General features: G+C 38.6%; 1 protein-coding gene across 2 annotated transcripts; it reads right to left on the minus strand.

Annotated features, from left to right (window-relative positions):
• Positions 1 to 2021: 2021 nt before the first annotated feature.
• Kr (krueppel) lies at positions 2022 to 16139 on the minus strand. Of its 2 annotated transcripts, NM_001252424.1 has the most exons (4): positions 14952 to 14991; positions 11473 to 11821; positions 11095 to 11367; positions 9635 to 10547 (listed from the first exon to the last, which is right to left on the minus strand). In NM_001252424.1, exons 1-4 carry the CDS (start codon positions 14989 to 14991, stop codon positions 9635 to 9637), a joined length of 1575 nt encoding a protein of 524 aa, NP_001239353.1. The 2 variants fall into 2 exon arrangements, with proteins under 2 accessions (XP_006565393.1, NP_001239353.1); XM_006565330.3 differs by having other exon boundaries at positions 2022 to 10547; positions 11095 to 11821; positions 14952 to 16139.
• Positions 16140 to 25994: the final 9855 nt, after the last annotated feature.

A 25994-nucleotide genomic window follows, 5' to 3' on the forward strand; every position in this document is an offset into this window, starting at 1 on the left:
CCATGATATTTTTCATTTAGTTCGTAAATCACAGACAATTAATATCCAATTTTATCTTACCATAAAGATTAATTAAGCAACCCATTTACAATATTCTCCTCCAGAGGAGAGAAACCGTATACAACCACTGAACCGTCGTCGCAAGGAGGAATAAAGTGTAGATTCTGGACAAACAAAGAGAAGGCAGGCAGGACATTGGAAAGGAAATTCCTTGTACACGGATTTCACCGATCCATCCATCCAGACTCGATCCGCTGCTGCATCTGCCACGTGCCCCCCCACATTATGGCATAATGTGTCACTGTGCCACTGGATGCTATTTCCCCTTCCCTTTCTCGAACGATTTAACAGCACAGCACACTCTTGCACGGTGCCTTGGTATGTGTGTGTGTGTGCCGTGTGTGGAATCCTAGATTTTGGAAACTCGTCGAATTGAATGGAGCCGCAGCTGAATGCATCTCCGTGCGTTACCAGTCAAAAAAAGCAGAGAGAGAGAGAGAGAGAGAGAGAGAGAAGTGGAATGGTACACGGGACAGTTTTTCAGTATCCACCACCACCACTACCACCCTTTTCACCTCCGCTCCACTCCTCTCTGTTTTATCTCCTCTCTCTCTCTTCTTCTCCCTGCTTTTTCTCTTCTTTTTTCGTTTTCCTGCAATATTGAGCGTCGCTATTGCAAGATGCAACCTCGGATGAGTTGTGAAAATATTGACGCTTTGTGGGCCGCGACAGTTTATTCGGGTCCTCGTCCCGTGGTCCTTCAGAGGATAATAGACTTTGGATTTTATTTGACGCGACCCGGGAAATATCGATGGATCGATCCTTTCCCTCGAATCCATTAACTTTCTCGGCCTATAGTTCCGTGTATTGCGTATCATATATATATATATATATATATACATATTGTTAATGGTCGATTCGAATGGTACAATGCGAGAAAATAATTGAATGTAAGAGATATATATATATATATAAAAGGAAATATATATATTTAATAAATATATAATTAATATTAATTATAATTAAAATATATATATATATATTTAATATATATATAAATAAATATATTATATTATAATATAAGATATTGGAGAGGTAAATACTTACTATTGGTATGACCATTATGAATATGTAATACAAATGAACTCTAATATTATCTTTGTATCGAATCATTATACTTACTGTTTATCGATCGCTGTAAAACATTAAACGCAATAATTCACATTTGCAATAATTCGACACATACAAATTATGGACAATCGACAAATAAAAATATTCTTCTTATAATTCCTGGCGTATGGATAATATTCAAGTGTAACGAATGAAGAGGAGGAGAGGGAGGGATGAAGGATGTCTCTTTGCGAGGAGGCACGCGTTGACGAGTTGGGGAACGAATGACGTGATATTGAAAAAAAAGCACGAGAACGATTAAACAGTGAGTTTTTAATAATAAAAATATTTTGACAGACCAGTCAACTTGATGGGAACATTCATTACAATGAGTGGCGGTGGTATGCGGTATGATCGCGAGAAACGCGGTAGAGGCTTGTTTGGTGAGAGTAGTGGAGAGAGGGTGTAGAGCTTGTGGAGAGATTGTAAAATTACAAGTAAAACACCGTGAATCGTAGAAAGAGAATCTTTCCTCTTCTTTCGTTCGTTTTCTTATCTCAGAAGAAAAGGGAATTCGACGAATTGGCAGCGATAGCGTAGTATGATTATGATGATGACAATAATAATAATAATAATTAATAATAATAATAATAAGTAATAATAATAATAATAATAATTAATAATAATAATAATGATAATAATGATAATAATAATAATAATTACAGATAGAGTACTATCATTAATTATGTTACTTAAAAAAAAAAAAAAAAAACGGTCTATATACTCGTATTTGTATATACGCGCGAATATCTCTCTTTTATAATACTCCGTTTCTTTTTTTTTCCTCTCTTTCTTTTTACTTTTTTACTCCTTCTTCCATTTTTTTTCCTCTCACTCTAGTTTCTTTTTTCTTTTTTTTTTTTTCCTCCTCTTCCTTATCTATTTAGGAATACTATTTAAAATCAGTCTTGTGGTTGAGATATATTAGGTGTCTGGTGAGGTAGTGTCAGTTTCATAGTATACATCGAGTGCCACTTGATGCGCTGCGCATTTCTTTCTTTCTTTCTTTCTTGTTTTTTTTTCTTCGAGAAAAAAAAATCACAAAATTTTTCGTTGACACGAGGCAAGTCGTTAACAAGCAAGTCTTATTCTCGTTCGATTCTGATGTCTCATATCGTAAATCGTATTCACAAATTTACAAGTATCGATTGTGCAGACATTGTGTTCTCGCGAACATCAAATTCTTAGAGACTCATAAGCGAGATTTCTCTCATATTTCGAATAAAAAAAAAATAACTCGTGCATTCCATGTACAGATTTAAAACAAATATAAATATAATTACTCGCGTTTCTCTATACGTTATATTTTGGAATACAACAATTTTCGAAAATTATTCGATTATTCATTCTTTTATGAAAGAAAAATAAGAAATAAAGGATTCAATCGTTTAACAGTGTTAATAAAAAAAAAAAAACAACTTATTTCTCTCGCGATATAACGTAATAAATAACGTAATAATTATTCTAGGTTATCGCGTTTATTAATCCGGCGTCCGCAAAGTACGAAAGTATTATTTATATATCAATATCCGAGGATTAAGACTCGTCGTTTTCCTCGCCGATATACATATCAACGATCGCGGCATATAACGTTCGTAGAGAACCGTGTAGAACGACCAATATTACGAACGATACAACGCACAGAGAGTTTTCGATCTCAAGTGGCCTTCATACTTTTAATTAGAGTAGCGAGAATATCGTCCATCCATCGTAAATATCGCGGAACAGTGTTTTAATCAACGTTTAGTTTAACAGTTTATAGGCATAAAATTTTCTTTTTCTCGAATTTGTACCGTGTGTGTGGCCACGTTCGCGCGCATTTTCGAACACCAGTTTCCGCGCCACGAGCGGTGCGCGCCCATTGGTCGTTTGGACAACCAATGAATAATCGCGGGGCACGCGATCTCGAGTTGTCGCGCGAACGATCGACCGGCTTTCGTGCATACGTGATTAGCGTCTGCGTTGACTGTACAAAATTATAACTATATATACGTATATAGTTCTAGTTACATAGATACAGAGAAGTATACACCATAGGTACATAATTGTTAATCGAGTATTCGAGGGACGGGGCGCGACGGATGCAGACTCGAATATATATATTTTTCGAACGAATCGTAAAAGAAGAATAAAAATATTCTCGAAAAATTTACTGTACGTATCGATGACGAAAATTTGGAATCACATTCTTTTTCTCCTTCTTTTCTATTGTCATTAATTTGAAATTAGTACTACGGATATCAATAATCAACGATGTAAAGAAATTCTAAGCTAACTATTTTTTAAACGTCTGAATTGTTAATGATTCCAAATTTTCTCTCGATATACTTTTTCTTTAATTTAATTTATCTCGTTATTAATTTACATCGTTTATTCGAGTCGTGCCTCCGTGATCCCCATCTTTTTTTACGGTACACATTGTATTCGATACAACATTATAATTTGACACAAACATATATCAATTATATGTATATATAATTATATATATATATATATGTGTGTGTGTGTGTATATATAATATAATATACACACATATATATATATATACATGTATATGCTATGTTCTTTTTGCCTTGCACATTAAGATTAAAAGGACAACAACGATAATGATTAATTACTACAGTATGTAGGACAAGCGATAATTCTATTTTAAATACAAATAGGTACTCGACGCGAGATTTCCGTTTTCGTTAAATATTTTTAATCATTTTCGAATTCTATTTTTTCTATCTCCAGCTATTATCATTATTATTATTTTTCCTTTTCTCTTCTCAATGAGATTCTGGTCTGTTTACAAAGAAACATAGAAAACAATTTGGTCCGTTATTATATCATCGGGACCGACAGGAACGTAATTTTTACCAGTATCATTCGGAACTAACAACCATTAACTAGGAATCGATCTCTTTTTCAAGGTACCGTGTATTTCAGAAATTCGTCGTTCGAATAGAATTTCCTATCGTCGATCGAACGGAAATTGATTCGAAAATTGATACTGAAAAATCTCTTCGATTTTTCCTTCGTTTCTCTTCTCTTCTCTTTTCTTTTTCCTCCCCTTTTTTTTCGCGATGCTTTTTACACACCGCTCCCTTTCTTTTCTCTCTCTTTTTTTTTTTTTTACAGCGTTTCTACACAATGCCATTTCCGATCACGTCCGTTCGTCGACGCGGAATCCAACACGGACGACAAGGTGCGTATACAAAACTAGGATAGAGAGAAGCGTGGTCCGCCTCTCGTTACGCCTATTAAACTTCTATGTAAATTCGATCGTCTAAGCAGATAGATCGATATCTGTGTAAACAGGATTAAACGAGCGTACCGTAACTTTGGCTATCGAAAGACTATGCTTTTTCGCTTGCGAGTTTACGATGCGGATCCATTTAATGGAATATAACTATATTTATATTTATATATATTTATATATATATATATGCGAAAAGTAAGTTATTAATCAGGAACATGATATTATTGCAACAATGCCTAGTTTAATCGTTCTATTACACACGTTCTATTAACACGTTTGTTTTAAAACATCGTTTCAAATTTCGGTGAAAATTTCGGTGGTTCGGCTATTTTTGGTTTTTGTGATTGTAAAAGTGGCCTGAGAAATTTATGACTTTATAAATATATATCGATTATTTCATGTTTATCGTTTTTTTTTTAAATAGACTAGACATAGGAATATCTCATGAATCAAAATTTTGGTGGAGAATAAAAAGAAGATATAATTTTTTTTTTTTTAGAAGACTAATAACTCAGGCTATTTCCATAATCACATTATATGACATTTCATTATAATATTTATTAGTCGGAGGTGTTTTCATTCAACATGTTTCGTGGTAAAAATGAAAAAAGGAAAATTTCGAGTTCAAATTGATATTATTTATGAGTTACAAAACATGTTGATGATCATTGGTTTCTAATTATGCTCGTATCAATACTTTCTATACATCACACGACTTGTGAAAATACATTCATGTTTACATTTCAAAAATTATATCCTATTTTCTGAAAAGTATCTGCATTTTCCAAAAATCCTGAAATCTGTTATTTCAACGAATTCTAGTGAAAGAAAAAAAATAACTACAACATAGTTATAATTCCTTTTCAACATATACAGGATTAATAATAGAGTATAGCAAAAATCACGATGATGATGATGACGAGAAAACAATATTATAACGCAAACTATCGATTAAAAATGATGAGAGAACAATATCGTAACGCAAATTATCAAGACTCTAACCATTGTTATACCATCGAAAACCATCGTTGCGAGTGAAGAATAATTATCCTTCGCTTGCAACAAATATTACACCTACTAACTGTGATATAGGATTAGGTAATTGCCGCGACGTGAATGAAAGCTCGTGTCTAATCTTCAACGATTATTGGTCCTTCGTCGTGATAATAATTGTAAAAGTGTACGTATAGGCAAATTCGCTTGATGATGAAGCGAAATCGCGAGGAATATCGTATCGAGTGAGTGAGTGATTAAACGGTACGCTCGTACGTACGCACGTGAAAAAAAGCTGTTTTCTCCTTAATAATAAAAAAATCCTCCCCTCTCTTTACATCGCTTTAATATCGAGGGCGGGGTATATTATATTCTATATATATGTACAATACATCTGGGAATCGGGGTGCTTTTTTGCTTTTTTGCCGGGATACGAGGTCGGGGTACTTGATGACCTCTGTCGCCATTCTCGAATTTCAACTGGTCGAAATCAATCAATTCGTTTTATCCCGAAGAGACCGACCGTACAAAGAAGAAGAAGAAGAAGAAGAAAAGAAAAAAGGGCGAATGTAAAATGATAATTTTTTTAAATTAACTGGGAAATAAAAGAAGGGAAAAGAAAAAATTCTAATAAACGATTAAGGAATTGAAATGTGTTGTTCCTCGCGAAGAATTGACTCGAACATTTTTCTCAATTCGTGAATTCGTCAATTTTGTTACGCCTTGTTTACACAGTTATTCGGATTGGGCCTGGATCTAATCAATCAATCCACGACAAATCGTTTACTTTTACACGATTTAAATTTATGTTACACGAGTAAATTGAATTATTCGAAGTGGATTGATTAAATTGATTAAAGAATTTTTCGTACAGATTAATAGTTAAACAAATTTGGATATTTCTGATATGATATGAATTAATGTACACGTATTATCACATCGATACAGTCTCGATATCACTGTATCCTTAAATACGCGTTTAATGTAAACATGGCTTAACTTGATCGACATCATCATATTTGAACGTTTCTTTCTGTACGTGAAGATTACTCGTTTTCTACTCTAGAGAACTATAATTTCATAGATATATTCTTCAAACATTATATAAATGTTAAATAAATAATTAAACAACATTATTACAGAGCAGAAGAGGGATCCGAGAAATGATACGATTAAATTAATTTTACTAAATTATATATCACATAATTTCTATTTATAGCTACAAAAGAAGGGTGTCATTAAATTTTTTTTTCTTTAAATATCGCTCGATTTACGTACGTATTAATTATCGTTTAAGAAAAAAAAAAGGAAAGAAAAAAGGAAAATTTTTGGTAAAAAAAATTTACGTGGTGACGAGAGATCACAACGTTTCGCTGGGAAGAGCTCGAAAGATGTCTCCTAACACGTGAATAAAAGGGCGACTGAAACGCGCCAGTTTCAAAGAGTAGGGAGGAACAGACAAGTGGGCTGGAAAATGCTTCTCGAAAGCTTGGAACGTGAATATAAGCAGTGAAAAGTGCGGATGAGTCGGGACCTTTGGGAAAGAATGTGGCGAAAGTGTAACGCGGTGGGGGACTATGTTTTCCCCACCGACAGATTTTCACTTTCGGCAAGAATCAGCCACTCGGTTAATTTCGAAAGTTATTCCGCCCTCTTTTAACTTAAAATACCATAATATAATCTGTAATGTTGAATATATCGTTTTTATATTCACTTATAAAACTCAAACTTTTTTACAACTCGTGATTATTATTTTATTAAATAAATAAAACTTAATTTTTTTTAGCTCTCTGCAAAGCACGTAAAGGCTTTTCTCAATTTTACTTCAAATCAATGGGATATGAATCGAATCATCAGTTAATAGGTATTCATTGTTATCACTCTTTGTACAAATTAAACTTTGCACGAGTTTTGGAGGGAATTTTAAAATTCGAATAATTTACAAAATGGACTATCGAAATACATCGCCGTTCTTAAAACGTCCCCAACATCTCAACCAAGGAGGACAAATCGTAAGGAGGCTGTTCGTGGTAAATATTCGATCGGCCAGGTTACGAAGGGATCGTCTTTAAGGGAGAAAAGATGTCGCCTCGACAAAGATCGGGAGGAAGAACAGCCGTCTCGGCGAAGAAATTGTTCTTGGCAATTCAAGAAGAAGCTTTCTCTCTCTCGTTCCTTTTTCCTTTTGCGAGACGAAACGGGAGTGTAGGCGAAACGAGGGCAATTTGGGTCCCCGGCACTGTTTCGACCGATATTCGCACGAAATGCAGACGAGGAAACCTTTCTCCCTCCCTCCCTCCCTCATTCTCTCTCTCTCCCTCCCCATCCATTCCCTTTTGTCCATGGTGGAAAAACCCAGAGGTTATATAACCGTTGGTCGGCAAGTTTATCTGTCTCGAAGAGCTGTGCCCCGTTTCTCCGCCATTGGAAAATAAGGGAAGGAGAGAGGGGAGAGCCGGAAGAGGGAGGCTCTTGAATGACGTTTCACGGCCACTTCTCGCGTCCCAGAAAAGCGTCCCGGGACTGACCCCCGTGGAACAATGAACTTGGAAAACGGCCACGCCGATGAGATTTGCATGCCGGAGGCATAAATCAGTGGACCATTGAGGCCATCTCGGATCTGGCCGAGGCAACACCGCCACCGTCTCGTCCTCGAGACGAGCCACGTGGTTGTGGAAGAGGAGACGGAAACGGGGCGACCACCGGCTGCGAATTTTTCGGCACGCGGCCGTCTATCATTGCGAAAACTGGTTCGCGCGAAACAGACGGCCGACGTCGTCGACAAACCGAAACGACAAAAGGAATCGTGTGTACCGGGGAGGGAGAGACGGACGACCGGCTGCTCTCTAGAAAAAAGACGGAAATCGGAGTAGAAGAGGAGGAGGAGGAGAAGAGGAGGAGGAGGAGGAAGAAGAAGAAGAAGAAACGGTTTTGCTCTCCCCTTCCTCTCTCGATTGTTGTCGACAACACGAGTGGAGCAGGGTGGATATCTTTTTCGTTTCACCAATGATTCTCGTTAGAGGAATATTTGCTCGAAGGCGCGGCCCTTTTTTTTTTTTCGAATAAAAGTTGTGAAACGAGGGAGGGATTAATGCGAATCGAGATCGCGTTGGAAACTCGATTTACAGGTGTTGGTTGGTTTCTTTTTTTTTTTTGCAAAAGGCAAATGTAAAAGGTTTCAGGTCTTTGAATTTCGTTTTCGAGTTTCTTTGGGTGGAATGATTCTAGGCGAATCGAGACGGAAGGGCGAAAATTTCTGCCTATTCTTTCTTATTGTTGTCGAGCAGAACAAAGGAACAAAAGTAAATTTGTAAAAGGTTCTCTTCAAAAAGATCGGCTTTTAATGCAATTCCACTTTTATCACGCGAGTTTAGGAAAAGTGATATCGAGTCGATCGTATTCAAGCTTTTTTTTTCTTTTTTTTTTGTTATCTTGCGTAAGAAAAATTATATAAAATTAGGAAGAAATGTAGGACACACATTTCGAGCTCGTTTAAAGCGATCATCATGTAACGCTTTATCTTGCAGTATGATAATGTATACACGTATCTCGTGATGGCGTTACAAACAAAATTGGTGTAATAGATATATAACAACGCAGTATACACCGAATTGTACACGTACATCCGTGTATTATGTTATAAAAAGGAGAAAGGAATAAATACAAAAGCGGAGAAGAAGAAAAGAGAAGAAAAAAAAAAAACTCGATCGATAATATTCATACGCGAACGAACGGCAAAGGAACGAAAAAAAGGGGATGAAAAAAAAGTATAAAACAAAAAAAAAAGAAGAACAACAGCGCCGAACAATTTGACAAATCGGCGAAGTGCGAGAGCGACAGAGGATCGACGAACCGATGTCACTCCCCCCCGCTACTTTTACTGTCAGAGGAACTTGTATACCAGTACATTCATTCCGTTTTTAGTTTCTAGTTTTAGCTTTTTTTTTTTTTTTCTTTTTCTTTTCCTTTTTTTCGATTCTCTCGCTCGCCTCAATCACGCCGCGTCGTGCGCACACACTCGTGTCCACTCACACTCCTGCACGCACATATACACATACCCTATTAAGCTATTTTCACTCGCGTTATATATTCTTCCCCCCTCCTTATTCCATTCTCTTCTCCCTCCCTTTCCTTCCACGATAATATTATCTACACATATAGATAATAATTAATATCTATCTAGCCGATAGTCACACACAACTCTCGCCGAACGAAGGACGCGATTAACTAAATACACGAATTTCTCTCCCTCATAGTTTCTTTCTTTCTCTCACCTGAAATGGCTGGAAAAATTCGACTCGAAATGGTGGAGGAGGAGGTGGTGGTGGTGGCGGCGGCGGCGGAGGCGGCGGTGGTGGTGATGGTGGTGGCGGCGGTGGCCGAGGAAGGGCTGGATCTCTCGCACGTGCCCATGTCCGTGTCCTCCTCGTCCTCCTCGTGGATCGCGTCGCTGCTCGGGCTGCGACTCATCGGGGAGTCGCCGCTGCTGTTGGAGTGCGAGTGCGGCCTGTGCATGCCCGTCGACATGGACAGATCCTCCGGCTCCGTCTGTTCCGGCAGATCGACCATGGGTATACCGGACAGGTTCAACGGTATGGGGATGGAGGCGGTGAGGACGGGGCTCGGCAACTGGCGATGCGCCGATCTCACCGTCGCCTCCCTCGCCTTTCTTGCGATCAACGCGGGGAGGGTTGTCGTCGTCGTCGTCGTCGTCGTCGTCGTCGTCTCGGGCTCCTCTATCTCGACATCGATATCTATGTCGATCTCCTCGTCGAGATCGTCGCTGGCCAACGAGGGGGACGTGACCTGCGATCTCGATATGTGACCGGACGCGTTCAACCCTTGGGTGCCGCACTTGTGGTGCATCAGGTGATGCCTCCGTCTGAATCTCATCTGGCAATGCTCGCACTCGAACGGTTTCTCCCCCTTGTGGATCAGGAGATGAGCCTTCAGCTGGTTCGAGTCGCTGAATTTCGCGGCGCAAAGCTCGCACGCGTACGGCCGTTCGCCGGTATGGACGCGCAAATGGCGGCGCAGGTTGGCAACCTGGACGAATTGCCGGTCGCAATGGCTGCAGTGATACGGCTTCTCGCCCGTGTGCAGCCGCATGTGGGTCTTGAGGTGGTGGTCCCGTGTGAATCTGTAATATTTAAGCAGAGAGGATTTGCTTTATTCACTGGATACAGTTTCATAGATGTGGAGAAATTGAATTAAATTTTCGATCGTTCGTGAAAAATCAAAATCTCTTGTTTCGTTTTGCGAACGAAATTTTAGGGAGATGTTGTGCATTATCCGTTTTGCATAAAGTGGATATAATAAGGTAAGCGGGGAAAAGGTAAGTTGAATATTTGAAGAGTTGATCGATCGATGGAGTAAATATATCGATATCGGTTTTAAGGCCACTAGACTTTTATGTTTCAGATGGAAATATCGCGCTCGCAATTTGCATCTTCGGTACGTTGAATAAAGAACGATAACGTAAAGTAAACACAAAGTGAGAAGAAATAAGGGAGAAACATGACAACGACGTGAAAAACTTTAAAAATTATTTTTGTTTCTCGCCGAATCGAAATATAATATAAAATTTATCATAAATAGAAAATAAAATTCTCCCTTATGCTTTCTACGTTTCTTTACATGTACAATTATCCAGAAACAATTCTCGAGATATAATAATCCTTTCTCACCTTTTATGACACTCAGGGCACTCGAAAGGTTTCTCCCCCGTGTGCGTGCGCTCGTGGTTTTGCAACACGTGTTTGTAACCGAACGATCTGGAGCACACTCCACAGGTGAACACCTTGTCCCTTCCGTCTTTGCCCACCTCGGGGCTGACCGAGATGGGCGGGCTGAGCGGCGCCGTTCCCTCCAACGGTGCCTGCACCACGTCCATCGCCTTCGACGATTTCTGCGCCTTCTTCTTCGCCGTTTGACCCTTCCTCGAGATCCTGTCTCCGCTGCTGCTCACCACGTTGTTGTTGTTGTTATTGTTGTTGTTGTTGTTGTTGTTGGCGGTGGTGGTGGTGGTGGTGGTGGTGACGGTCTGATTGTTGCCGCGTCTGGACGTGGATTTCGAGCTCAACGCGGGCGACACGGGGCCGGGAGAGTGGTGGAGCGGCGAAGGGGGCGAGGAGGCGGTCGGCGGTGCCCAACCGCCGAACAACGTCTGATGCTGCCTGTACAGAGACGGGCTGGCCGCGAGGGTGGCGTGCAACGACACGGGGATACCGGCGGCCATCAACGCCGCCGTTCTGCTCGCCGCGAGCAATTGCTGAGGGGTGAGCATGGACAAGCCTGCAGCCGTGCTTCCCATTCCGGGGAACATCACCTGGGACGTGTTGTTGTTCAACGGCGGTGACAGTGGTTGCTTCTCGGATTCCTGTTTCATGTCGAGATGCTGCCCGCTTATGAGTCCTGGGGAGAAAAGAAAATGGAGAAATAGTTTCATAAGGTTTTTTCTCCTTCGATATTTGTAGAGAAATTGTTGAACGAACGCGTTTTGAGATACTGTCTATTGTTCTTATATCGAAGTCCAAATACTATTGATCGAAAAGATTTGTCTTTTTATTAAGTCATTCGTAGAGAGAACTTGTTTCACTTATTTATTAAAAATTGATAAAATTGTATAAAGATTTCATTTTATAATATGATTTTAATTTAAAGAAAAAATATATAATTCTATCAGTTTGGTACTTTATCGGTATCTGTAAAAAATAAAAAATTTCTATGCAATAATTTCTTACATCTTTCCATAGGCATCCATGTGACGCAGGCAAAACAAACTAGAACGATATCATCGCTGAATATGTTTACTTGCTAACAAAAGGAAAGAAAGGAGATTCGAAAGATACAGATTTCCGGAAATCGTCCGACGGTTTGACGAGTGGCGTGGCGTTTCGCAACAAATCGCATGCCGCTGGATACGATAGACGCGTGTACGACAATGCGCAAAAAGAACGAACGTTCCGTACGTGTACGGAATCGTGCGACGATCTTTTTCTCCTTCGTATACGCCACGTATCCTCCCTCTCGCTTGTTCCGCCATTCGGCGATATTCTCCTCCTTGTTCCTCCCTCTCAGCCCTCCCACACACGATGCTCACACGTGAGCGAGAAGCTCGGTCCTCCTCCATTCACTCACACTATCGTACGGTACGGTTCATTCATAAGCCTCGACTTCCCACCCACGTCATCGCGATGTACCCGCCTCTCTTCGACTTGAGGCCAACGACTCTGTGAAAGTGCAAGCAATGCCAGTGCATTCTGCGAATGTCTCCACGTGGTTTTTTTCACAGAAAATGGAATTTTCCCTGATGATATTCGCGATACGAGTTGCCGATTCGAGATTCAACATCACTTTTCGAAGTTTTGGGAAATTTTGATTGGGAATATACAATATCGAAATTTTATTGGTTCTTGATTTTTAGATCGATTGAAAATTTTTTTGTACCTCTTCGAATATAAAATAATGTTGTTGTTGTTGAAGTTAAAATTTTCTTCCAGTTTTTACGGAGCGATTTTAGCGAAATGTTACGAAGGATAATTTTAACATTCTCGAAAAAGAGCAACCCTCGTATTAGGGTTACACCTTCCGATGATTGCTTATCCGCGTGATCGGCGAGGCTCGACGGGGTAATTGAATTAATAAGAGGCTTGGTTGCGAAATTAACGGACATAAGATAAATTATGATAACGACGAAATATAATTCGATGGTACATTTACATTCGAGAGGGAATTTCTTTTCCTTGGAAACGCTTTTCTTTGCTACTTGTTCAGAGGAAGAAAGTATAAATCGAATTCGAGAGATAATTGTGATTATTCGAGACTTTTAACGGGCCACTTGCAATCTACATGCGAGATGAGACGAAGGTTTAATTTAAGAAAACAATGAATCAACCGACCATGCTTCGCCGCCACTTACTAATTAATGGGCCGTTTAGAAGAGGGACCCGTAATGAGACCCGTTGAATCAATAAGGGCGCGTAAGATCTATTCTCTTTCTTCTCTACCCTAAAAACTCCCTTAACGTGGCCTAAGATTCTTACAGCCTACAATCGCCGTTTCCCGGCAACACGACCAGGAGAGTACCGCCCCCGCTCGCATCCCTACCCTAATTGGTCGCAACCCCAATATTCCGTTCCGAATCCCTTTCCCTCAGGTCTGAATAAAAATTTCTTCTTGCTGGGCTCTTTTTTTTACCGTTATACACGGAACGTGAATTTAACGATTTGTGGAAAATGCGTGGATTTTGTCAATTTTTCATACGCGTAATTAATTTTATATTAAAACGCTATTTTATTTTCATTTACTGATCATACATGGTATTTATATTGGAAAAGAAAGATTTCGATATATCTGAATATCATATTTTCGTATATTTTTATATTAATATAATTTATAATATTATTTTCCGAATGTTTTTTACATTAATATTTTTAATAAGTTTATTAAATAGCCAGAATTTTGAGGGATTGTACAATTTGTGTTACACGTTACAAAATATTGCACAAGTATTGCAGCAATTTTCAAGTAAATATATATTTAACGATAGATCAAAGATATAAAATATATATGATGATTTGCAATTTGTATAGTAACTCGAATAAAATCACGTTGACCATAAAATATATCTAGTTCTTAAAAAATCCCTAAGAAATTAGACCGTGCCTTTTTTCACAATTATTTTTTAAAAGACATACACATGTGAATTTTAACACAATTTATTCAGAAAAACGCCTTTAAATTTTAACCATCTATTAAATTTACATACAATTCGTTATTTGTTAATCGTTCGCGATTCCGTTCTTTAATTTGACCGCGTTTATTAAATGCGCAACTGAATATGCGCGCGCGCGCCTCGAATAAATATACCGTTGCACTTTGTTTATAACCTAGAAAACGCGTTCACAGAGACGACCGACGTCAGTGGCCGCACACTTCACGCTTTCGAGCATTTTCGTTGCAATTACGCGGGAGCGTGGCTATTTTTGGACGACGGTTGCAATCGCGAAATACGTCGAGCCTCATTTTCTCGAACTCGGCTCTCCTCTCCTTCCCGTCGAGTAATTTCGCGTCTTCCTGGATTATCGATGTTTACAATGTGTCACAACACGAGCATGTCCCCGCGAGCGCTTTTAGACTTTGGCGTTGAGCCAGTGTCGTTAACATGTCCTCTAAACTCGAAAACCTTAAATGTTCTTCTTTCCGTTTCTGTCTGCCTTGTGGATCGTGATAAATAACGATTAGGCCACCGAATGTCGAATAAAACACGAAGAAAGATGGTATCTTTGTCGTAGATATCGAGACAAACGAGAAACTACGTATCTTTTTTGTTTTCGATCGGATGTGACGCGTGTTCTGCGATGAATTTCATCGAAATTACTTATAAAACGTTTAAATCGATTATCGATTTACGCGAAAGACGAAATGCCGATGTGGCGATTGCGATATTTTTTTCGATAAAATATTGTTGATCCGACATTCGTGTACGAAGTTTCGCGACGCGTGAGAGTGGGTGGATATACAAGTGACGGCCGTAACGTACCTGCGTTAATTTGCGCCTCTTGAAGATAAGACAGTGCCATTGTACGACGTGTTTTCACCATAAGAACACATAACACAAGAACACATAAGAAAGATCGCTTTTTACGCTGCCCTGATGATTCAAGTTCTTTTTTATTCCAAATACGGATGATGAGAAACCACTGGGAAATTATCGAATTCTCTTCGTGATAAACTGCGACGATATTTTTCTTGACGATTCTGTTTCGACGTTTGTAGTGAAACTGGCGCGTGTCCCATGGAACCAAGCAGGTGAAGAAAAATGAACAAAAAAAAAAAAAAAAAAAAGAAAGGGAAAAACGAACAAAAGGATAAACAAGGTACGTAAAAACGTGTTACTATTCTACTATAAACAACAAATGTCGCCGTTCGACCACGAAGAACGACGACAGCCAACGATGTTACTCTGGGCTGACCTAACCCAATACTAACTGACAATCGAGTCGCGCTCACTGTAGTCAAACATCCCCCACTTCGATCCTGGTCCCCCCACCAGGCACTCCGTATCCCCACTCTCGTCGGTCTTCTCTACCCTCTCGAATCGCAACCCTAGATGCGCGAGTCGCAGAAACGTACCTCGTTGGGGGATAAAGCGAGCCGCAGCGTGCATTAGACGAAGGCAGATATAGTGGAAGACGTTGAGGGTAGCGTAAGAGAGAAGATACTTGGAGAATACGATGAGATGATGAACGAGGACAGAGAAAGGGATCGAGGAGAGAGTGAACGAGAAACAATGACAGACAGGATGAACCTGCGACCGTGATCTTTAAGAGTGGGGGGCGTTTACGAGTATAGCGAACTTGTATACTTCTCTCGTCGTGTTACGATGAACGAGGACGGCTATAGAAGGCGGGTAATCGGTGAAACCTGTGAGAGAAAAGATAGGGAGTGGACGAGACGTGACGGAGAGGGAGAAAGCGAGCTTGACAATGTTCTGCAACTATAAACCAAGCCTGTGTGTTGTCGCTCACCCTTTCAAATCGCAAGAAACAAAAACGATAAAAAAAATCAAGAGAGGTGTAAAAGGAGATTGTTACAAAAAGCAAACCGTTTTTTGCGTGATAGTTCCAATTTTATTCCGTTTGATTTTGTGAAGAAAGTTGTGAAATGAATTTTCTTCGTCTTCGAACAAATTTTTTTGTATCAATCCTTTAATATTCATAATGATGACTCTAAGTATAAAGAATAATAATAAAAAAAAAATTCTTTTTATTAAAAATATGATTGTTAATTAGTACCTATATTCAATGTGCAGTTATATATAAAACTTATACAAAACGTGATCGAATGTTATGACTTGATATTAATATTGATATAATATTAAATACGATTTTAATAATGTTTTACACGAATAGTTAGAAAGCTAATTATTAAAATACGATATATATAAATACACATATATATGTAGCTATAATAAAATATAGAATATATAAGTATATATACAATAGGATAAAATAATAGATGGCCAAATATTTAGTATCCAATCAATGCCAAATACATCATAGATATTTACTCTTTGCTTTAACAAATGAATATCGTATCACTATCTAATAATGATTATTAAAAAACATGACCGTAAATCGTTAAAAGCTTAAAAACGTTTCTCACGTACAATATAATAGCTTTTTATTTATTCTAGGTACATACTGATTCGCAAATCTCGCGTCGTTTCCGTTTTTTTTTACGTCTTACGTCCGTAAGAATTTCGTAGGACTTTAACACCACTCTTAATAATTCAGCTGCGGTCGATAAGGATCGCAGTCGCGAAAACATTTACGACTCGCCACGTCTACAAACTTACTACGTCTCCTTTGAAGCTCGACGACGTGTCGTCGTTGCAACGATAGACGGGCGCGTGACATTAAATATGCAGCGATCAACGTATCCACACTGATTAGACGCGATACACTTGCAAGACTACTAAGCACTATTTTTCGTTGAAAACAAACTGTTCAAAGTCATATTATACTCGAAAAGAAAAAAGAACATTCCTCATCGATACGAAATAAAAGATGATAAAGAAAAAAAGAAAAATCTGAACGAAACTATTTCTCTCCGATCGCGAAAGTATATTCGCGAACGTTTTTTTTCCTATTTTCTTTTTTCTTTTTTGCATCGATACCGATGATGAAACAAAAAAATGACGGGGAAAGAAGAAATCCAAAAAAAGAAAAAAATCTCTTCGCTCGAATCAAAAATAAAAAAAAAAAAAAAAAACAAATCTCGTTAGTCGATCGTTCACGGTTCCTCGACACATTTTTCACGTACCACCGTCTCTTTCAACCGGCGAACAATGCAATTTACGCAGGCCACGGCGGTGGTATCGTCGCGAAACGGCAGGGATTTCACGTTGGTCGCGACTTCCGTGCTGCGATAACGTGGAAAGGTGTAGTGTACAATGGTAGTCGAAAAAGCACAGGGCTTCCACTGTTTTTTCGGAAAAAACGAATTCTATCGAAACACCCCTCCCTCTCTTCCTTCCTTCCTTCCTTCGTGTTTCAACATCGTAACCCTGGGGGTTGGACTCTCTTTCTCTATCTCTCTCTCTCTCTCCTAAGCCTCGGGGGTGAAAAGTAGGAGAGACACGCTCGCGCGTGCACGCGTTCTCCTCCTCTCACCTGCCCGTGTTCGGGCGTGCGATGCGCGTGCCTGTATAGGGATCACGGCACGCGAGTTTACGATAAAAAACTGGGAAGAATGGCTTTTGTATAGGTTCGATCTTTCAGGTGTGTGCACGCGTGCGTGCGTGCGTGCGTGCGCCTCGATTCTATAAGTGTTGTTTGATATTTCCATTCGATTCTGTTGCCGATGCTTGAAGCAGATTTTTTTAGATAGATCGATAGAAATTTCGAAAATAGGAAAGGGAGACGATGATGATTTCGAAACGCAATTCTATTAATTTTTTTATTAATTCCCTTGAAATGCGATCGATCGAAAAAATAAAATGGGAAAGTTTCTTGTATCTCTTCGTTATTACTTGGTGATCCATGAAAATTGATTTCTGACTAAGATAGAATTTTTTTTTTTGTGACCAGTTTATCTTTCTTAATCCTATGTTGAATATTTTATTGTGGGAGCAAACGATTTTTAAAAGGGACGTAGTAAAATCAAGAAGCATTTTCGATATTTAATAAATTATTGTAACGAAGAAGGCAAGTGTATTTTATAGAAAATCTGTTGTCTTTTATAAAAAAAGAGTCGAAGAAAGATGAGAGAAAATTAATTCTATTTTCGAATTCCATTTTCTTAGGACAACATGTTACGTTACAATTTTCGTATTGACAAAAAAAAGAAGAGAAAAAAGTTGCGTTCACAGAAAAATCGTTCACAATTGCAACATTATTAGCAATTATTACGATACTTAACCCTTGGGCTTTTGACACGAAAACCTTTACCTGATGACCCCCTACTGCGTGTCGAATGAGATTTCTAACTCTTTAGCTATTACGCGCGTTGTTTTGCGAAACGGAGGCGGAAAACTCGAAATTCGCCAGAAAAAAAAAAAAATACGCAAATCGATCAACACGACGATGTGATCTATTTCCAAATTGATCGTCGCGGAGATATAAAATTTCCTGATATAAAAATGATAAAAATTTAAGACAAGAAGATGGACAAAATTTTAAAAATATGTTCGAAAATAGTCTAACGACCAACGGCAATTTTAGTGGCAATAAAACGGACGTAGGGTTGTACGAATCCAGTGCTAAAAGTCACAGGGTAACGTTGTTACAGCACCGTTTCTGACCTCTATAATATTTTACTCTTTCTCTCTTTCCCTCTCTTTCCCTCCTATTATTCTCCTTCCGTCTCCCTTTCTTTCTCTCTCTCTAATACTAAAACTGCTATACGATTGTCCTTCGAGGAAAGGTTTCTCATCTCTGACGAAAACGGAAGTAAAAGTAGTAAGGGGAGCACGAGAACGAAAAACGAGGAGAGGATAATACCGACAATTAAAATTACTGAAGGATTGACTGCTCCAGTTTGGTACAAAAGAAGAGGTAAAGGAAATCTTTCTCTTCCTCCCCCCTCCACCCCAATATTCTTTTAAGGTAAACAGACTTATTGGAAGGTATTGGAACTTTTATAATCTTACAAGCGTATATTATCAGGTATGAAAATATTGGGGGGTCCAGCCAGGCTTTGTGAAGAGAAAATGCGATGAAAGAGAAAAGGTGTATACCTCTTCTTCTCCTTGTATTCCTCTCTCTCTCCTTCCCTCGTATGGAAAACTGAACTGGAAATTTCCCTCTTCGTCTAAAGTTATGGTCGATATATAGGATTCTCTTTCGGAAAGCGAGAAGAAAGGGCACGTTTTATTTCACCATTTTAAATACTAGGTGACCTGTAAAACTTGTATTTTTCCTCCAAAATAAATGGCAGTTATTGTGACACTTTTCACGGGGGTCGCTTTTAACATTTTTTAATTAGATTTATGATGGTGTATTGCGTCGGTTTATTTTATTACTTGGTGAAATATTGCACCTCTGTGCACGCCAACTTCGCAGTTAAAATTTCCTCCGCTTAACATTGCTTTCATTTTTCATTTCGGTAACAGTTTCAACTTTCGTTCGTTTTTATACCTTTAAAATTAGAAATAATAAATTTAGAAATATCCTCGTATATATTGTTCGTTTCTTTGCAGAAAGATTTCGTAAGAATTTTTAATTATCATTTTTTTTCCTTTTCATTTTAAAGAGTCAAACTTTATTTCAAACAAGAAAAATTCAAAATTTTTTCGTTTCATAATTTTTCTTTTTTTTTCTTTCTATATATTACGAAGAGAAACACCGTTTGCACCGAAATCTCGTATTCGGCGTATCTTCGTATCTTCTCCAAAAATATCTTCTTCGTTTCTTCGTGGACAGATACAAACAAACTAGTCCTCTATAATCTGGATAATCCAACGAGCTGTGCGAAAGTAACGTACACATGTCTTCGTCCGAGGACAAAAATACACAACGATGCCTCTCTTGTTCCGTGTTGCCCTGTTTTCTAATTTTTATATATATACGCCATGAACCGACGTGCTCCTTATATTTCTTTATACTATACACTTGGTAATAAAAAATAATGCTTTAAGTAAAGTACTTTTAGTTGTACTCGACATATTTTGAAATTAAATTAAAAACCAACAAATATTTTCCATTGTACAAAATCATTTTTTTCCTTTTTCAATACCATTACGTATAAATGGATTAAAATTCCTAAAAATTTTAAACTAATCGTAGAAACGATAATGAAATTTCATTAAAGATAAAAAGTAAAGTTTAAAGATCTTTCGTGATGTATATTAAAAAAAAAAAAAGGGAGAAGAAAAATCGGGAAGTTTAAAAAAAAAAAATTATCAAAGTTAAAATCATCAAATCTCCTCCATTGGAATGAACGAAAAATCGGCCAGTTTTTGCGATGAGCGATGCTTTTTTTTTCAGCGAGTGAGACGAGGAAATTCTAACGGAAACACGGAAATACTCCAATTTATGCAAACCAATCTACCTTGAAATCTGCCTATTGTCAACCGGAACCGCTTTACATAGAGAGAGCACACCACGCTATATAGATTAAATCGATATCTTGATCTGCGGTTGACGAGCAACCGTTGGTCACGGTTTTCGCCACAAAGAACTTGTACGAGTCAGCTCTGGAAAAGTTTCGGTTGCGTCTCTCGAGTGGACTCTTTCTCTTTTTCCTCCTCTTTTTTTTTTTTTTCCCTTCCCTCCTCCCAATCGACCGAACGGTGACCGTTACAGCAGATAAGAATCTCGGCGAGCAAGCTTTTCCCAAGTATTTAAATATGCCATCTAGGATAATTGAAACTCTAGCTCTCTCTCTCTCCTTGGCGATCGATTCGACGAGCGCGATCATCTGCCCTGCTGGAGGAAGAAAAATTCGTCGTTTCTTCGATTCTTTGCAACGGTCAGGAAACGCCTGTGCGTGTTTTTTTGTTTCGATTGAAATCGAGGAGCAATTGGATTCGTTTTTCCCCAAGGGAAAGTATATATAGAGTTTTGAGAGAAGTTTCGAAAATTTGAAGAATGTTTAATTAGATAGGAAATGACTCGTGTGTTGAATCTTTGATACTATTGGCCCCTTTCTATCTTGCTTAAATTTCTACCAGAGATTATTTTTCCTTTCGAGCAATGGAAATTGGAGTGTTATCCATTCTGGAAGTGTAAATTGGAAAAAAAGGGTGATAAGTAATATTCCGAAAATGTGTTCGAAAAATTCTTGGAATACATCGATGTAAATATTCCCTGGAAAATTGAAGAAAATATCCGAATTATTGAATATCCTGATAGCTTTTATAATATCGAAAAAATTTCTACAGGGAACAATGGGACGAGAAATCCAGTTAAAATCCGTACGATTCACTCGAATAAATATTTAAGAAACGGACTAATGGGAGTTCATTGATAAACCGTTCGATAAAAATAAAAAGTTGTCGATTAGAGAGGCAGGCTAAAGTCCTATGTCGAACACGCTTGTTGACGTTTTCGACGAAACAATTGCCACGTTTTTCACACGCATGTATATATATATATATACACACGGCGCCTCGATGTATTTACTCGAAGATATCGTGACACACAAACACTTATCGGTGATTGTCGGCCGGCTAATCTTCTCATTATTGATCACGTGGAATTTAGCGCAAGCCAATTAAGGAGTCGTCTAATCGTTGTATACCGCCTAATGACCAAGCCTAATAACACTCGATCCCGATATTAATTTCGGTGTTCACCCACTGACGAACATGTGGTGTGCGAATAGACTCAGGCTCTGGACACGCAGCAGCTGGTCTAGGAGGAACGTGGCCGCTTTCATTTTTTTCGCGTGGCCTTCTCCCTGTCCTTGAATCTTTTCTTCTGCAACGTGAACGATATACGCTCCTGATTTACATATTTTTGCAATCCTTGTTCGTAACTTTTATTGCCTCAAGTAAAAATGAATTAGATGAATGTAAATGGCAAAAGAGATAGATATATAAAAAGAATATTTTAATTTTTCATCGATAGATTTGACGAATTTGTTATTTCTTTTTCTTTTTCTTCATTTACATTGGATCAATAATTTTTTTGAATATTGCAAACACACGATCTAACATTTTCTCTTACGAAAAAACGATCGATTCGAAGGGAAGGGAAGAAGGGAAGCGGCTAATCGAGTCGAGATGCAAAAAAAGAAAGAAGAAAAAAATCATTTATCTTGGCATATCGGTATCTCGAGGACGCACAAAAGGAATTATTCCCGGTCTTGGTTTACCCAGCTCTCGTTTTCTAAGCGGATAAACGCGCCCTAAATTTTTTTCCCTCGTCCCCTGAAGATCCTCCGCTTCCACTTGCGACTTCCGATTAACCGTTCTAGGTGAAGGCCAGGGAGGAGGGGGCTGGATGAAAGTGCGCGAGAAGAGAGTGGCCAACAACGTAACAGTTTGACCAAAGCACACCTGGCCACGTTAACAGAATCCATCGATCTGGATTGGATTTTATACGTGAGACCGTTTGGCCAGTTGGCCTTTCGTTGGCCAAACGAGAAAAAAGAAGAAGAAGAAGAAGAAGAAGAAAGAATCGGAGCTGCAGCCCTTCCAAACAAACGTTCGAAGAAGAAACGATCTATCCATTTTTAGGGAGGAATATATCAAGATAAATAGAGTGACCGATTTTCAAAACCTCTTCTCGTGTCGATGCGTCACTGTCCGATTAACCAAGGCCAAGCGTTGTATGAACTGGATGTCCTAATCAAACGGTGCCTGTGATCAGTCCCACTATCGTTTCCCATGTTGAAGTTTTTCCTTCAACCTTTATCATCTGTACACAAATTTCTGAGAAAAGTTCAATGAAACGGACGAATATGCCTGTGAATCGAAAAATGAATTTCTATCGATTTATTTTTTCTTTTTTCTTTAAATAAAATAATTTTTGAAATATTGTGAATTTTTGAAAGACGGTATTCTCGATGTCGAAAGAACATTTTCTTTCTCGAGAATTTATGAATTCGTGTTACGTGAGCCACATATATTCGAATTTCAACAATTTTCATTCCTTTAGGAATTTAAATGATATATTAATATTCCTACAAGATTATATTTCTAAATATATATATATCCAACATTATTTTAAATAAAAATATTCAATTTTTCTAAACTTTATGGAAACATATCTACGATTTCATTCCTTTTTTTTCGAGAAAAACTTCTTCCTTCACTTTTTCGCGCGCGATTTTCTCGAGGGTTACGATTTTTCTTACCGGTTTTACCCTCGCCATCCACGGGCTATTTTTATCCGGAAACGTATGCAAGACGGGAAAGAAGTACGATTAGAATCGTCCACCTTTTTCTCTCTCTCTCTCCCTCCCTCTTTCCCTCTCTCTTCTTTCCGGGGTAACGTGCTTCTGCGTAACAAGGGCCTAACAGAGCTGTCAATCCGTCGATAAATTGAATGGAGGACCTAAAACCACCCTACATTTTCTGCTGTCCTTCACCCCCTTTCATCTCTATATACCGCGTACTCTTACACCCCGTGCTCGATGGCGGTGGTGGAGGCACGCACGATATTTTTTTTCTTTTTCCCTTTTTCTTTTTTTCTTTCTTTTTTCCCCCCTCCTCCCCCTCTCTCTCTCTCCCCCACCGTAACAAAAACGTCCGTCTCTGCGTTTGACGTGTGATTCGGCTACCCCTACGTGAAGAGATTTAAGGAAGCAGAAAAGTGACCGGATCCGCAATCCCTCAGAATCAATCGGATTCCTCGGTTCGATACAATTTCGATTACAATTCTTAATCTCGATTGCTCGTGATGGTGCGATCGATAATCGAAAGTCGATCGAACGAAACGGGTAGAGAAAAGGAAAGAAAAAAAGGTGAGAAGACAGAAAGAGATTTGAAAATTAAATCTGATCCAGTGAGTGGATAATAAGTTTTTTAAGAGAATTTTCGTAGTCACTTTTATAGAATGATGTTATTAAAATCGTTATACTTAGCAGAGAATTTAATCGCTTCGATGAATTGCTTTCCAAATAATTCCTCTTAATAATTCTTTTATCACGACGAATATGGAATATTCCTTCTCCCTTCTCCACAATATCACGTAACTACTAAAATCTTTCAATCTCATCTGTAATATAACCTGAATTAGTAAACAGTTTTCGAGCGAAAACCTCACTTTCGATCAAGTTAAAGTTTCATCCCATCTCTAAATTTTCTCTCGTTTACATATTCATAGAATCTTCATTCTCTGCCAATAAGAAAGAGATTTTCCCTCTCCGTATGTAATGATCGAGGGAAAGAGTCATCGAAAGTGACCTCCTCCCTGAAATGCGGAGAGAAAGACGAAGAGACGAAACGAGAGAGAAACGGACCCCACGCAACGTTCCTCTCGCACGCGCGAGAGCAAATCCCTTCGTTTTTGGAGTTTTTCGGGTGAAACGGGATGGTGATGGGTGGGAGGGGGAGGAAGGCTGGTGAGTAATTCGAGGCGGGGTGCGGGCTCGTGTGCAGGAGTTGCCCTTTGGGATCGGCACCCTTCAGCGTCCACCCCCGTTGCCCGATCAACCAACCTCCCCTCTAGGGCAGGTTTGACCAATATTTCCGAAGGGTAGGTAAGGTAAAAGGGAAAGGGGGATGAAGAGAGAGATCGCTTTATTCGTGCCAACGACTAATTCGTGCGCTACAGCTGCGATGGCGGAAGAAGCGGAGGAACGGAAGGCGAACGACACGTTCACGATTCGTCGTGATTCGAGTGGATAATGGCGTGGAATGATTGGTAATCTTGGTAATTAATTAAGAATAAGATTGGATGATGGAATGTGTAGAGAGAGAGAGAGACATATATTAAGTGTCATGGTGTTTGAAATAAATCTCTATCGATATTATTTCATAAAAATTTGAATTAATGTTATTGGATATTATAGATATTCCTCTTCGAGAGTAAAATAATTAATGATAATTAAATATTGGTTGAATTGTAAAGAAGATTCTATTCGCGATTATTAAATCGGTTATTTTGAATTAAAGTTACTTATAGTTTCAAAAACAAGGATATAATAAAAGTGATACATTGGTGTGTAATCTAGAGACATATAGGTTATAGTTCTCTCTCTATCGCTCTCCATTTCAACGAAAACGTTGAAATAACGGACGTCGATTTCGTTCTCTTCAGTAAAAGTTGCCCCGAAGGCGAAGAGGTCATCGGGATCGAACTCGTTTTGCCAGTTACAGATCGCGTTCTTCTCGAGTTTTGCCATATTCAAATACTTTTTTCTCCTCGGCCCTCTTACTTACTCGCTGGATCTTCGTCGATCCGTGTACAACACCGTGACAGTGACAACTTGTCCAATCCAACTTAATAATAGAGCTCCCCGTTGAAAGTCAATTTTTGTGCGTCCCTCTTTCTCTTCTTTCCCTTCAAAACCTTCATTCTTCGAGCCGTCAGTCGTTGAAACTGTTGAAATTAAAAAAAAACTCGAAGTCAAATAGACAAGCTTTTCAACGATATCCATTCAACCATTTAATTTTTTTTTAAAAGCGTCTCTGAAATTTTATGCCAATTTTTTTTCATTCCTCGTCTCATTCATTCTTCTCTATAATATTATTAACGCATTCAACGATGAAAATTTTCAACTCAATTTCTGATTTTAATAATTTGATCCGAGACTTGAAATGTAAAATAACAAATTTCTAATTTTACTATTAATAAATTATATTTGATAATTTGAGTTAACATATACATTTACGTATTCGAAATTTCCCGAGGAAATAAAAGTTTCCAATTTTTGAAAAAATCGTATCAAGAATCCTATATCATGGACGAAATTCGAACAAGAGATTCCTTAGAATCCGAACGCAAAGAGGTGGGTTTCGTGCGAATTCGTTACAAAGTCGAAATCCCACTTCCACCGACCGGTCACGTAGACCTTTCGAAACTCCAAATCAGCGAGAAATTAAATCGACCGTGCCAGTTTCGTCCGCGGGTTCGTATTCTTACGATGGACAATGTGCGACAATGCGAGGCCCACTCGAGGAAACCATGCG

This window comes from Apis mellifera, linkage group LG6, assembly GCF_003254395.2.
Source record: "Apis mellifera strain DH4 linkage group LG6, Amel_HAv3.1, whole genome shotgun sequence".
In the NCBI taxonomy this organism is placed as follows: domain Eukaryota; kingdom Metazoa; phylum Arthropoda; class Insecta; order Hymenoptera; family Apidae; genus Apis; species Apis mellifera.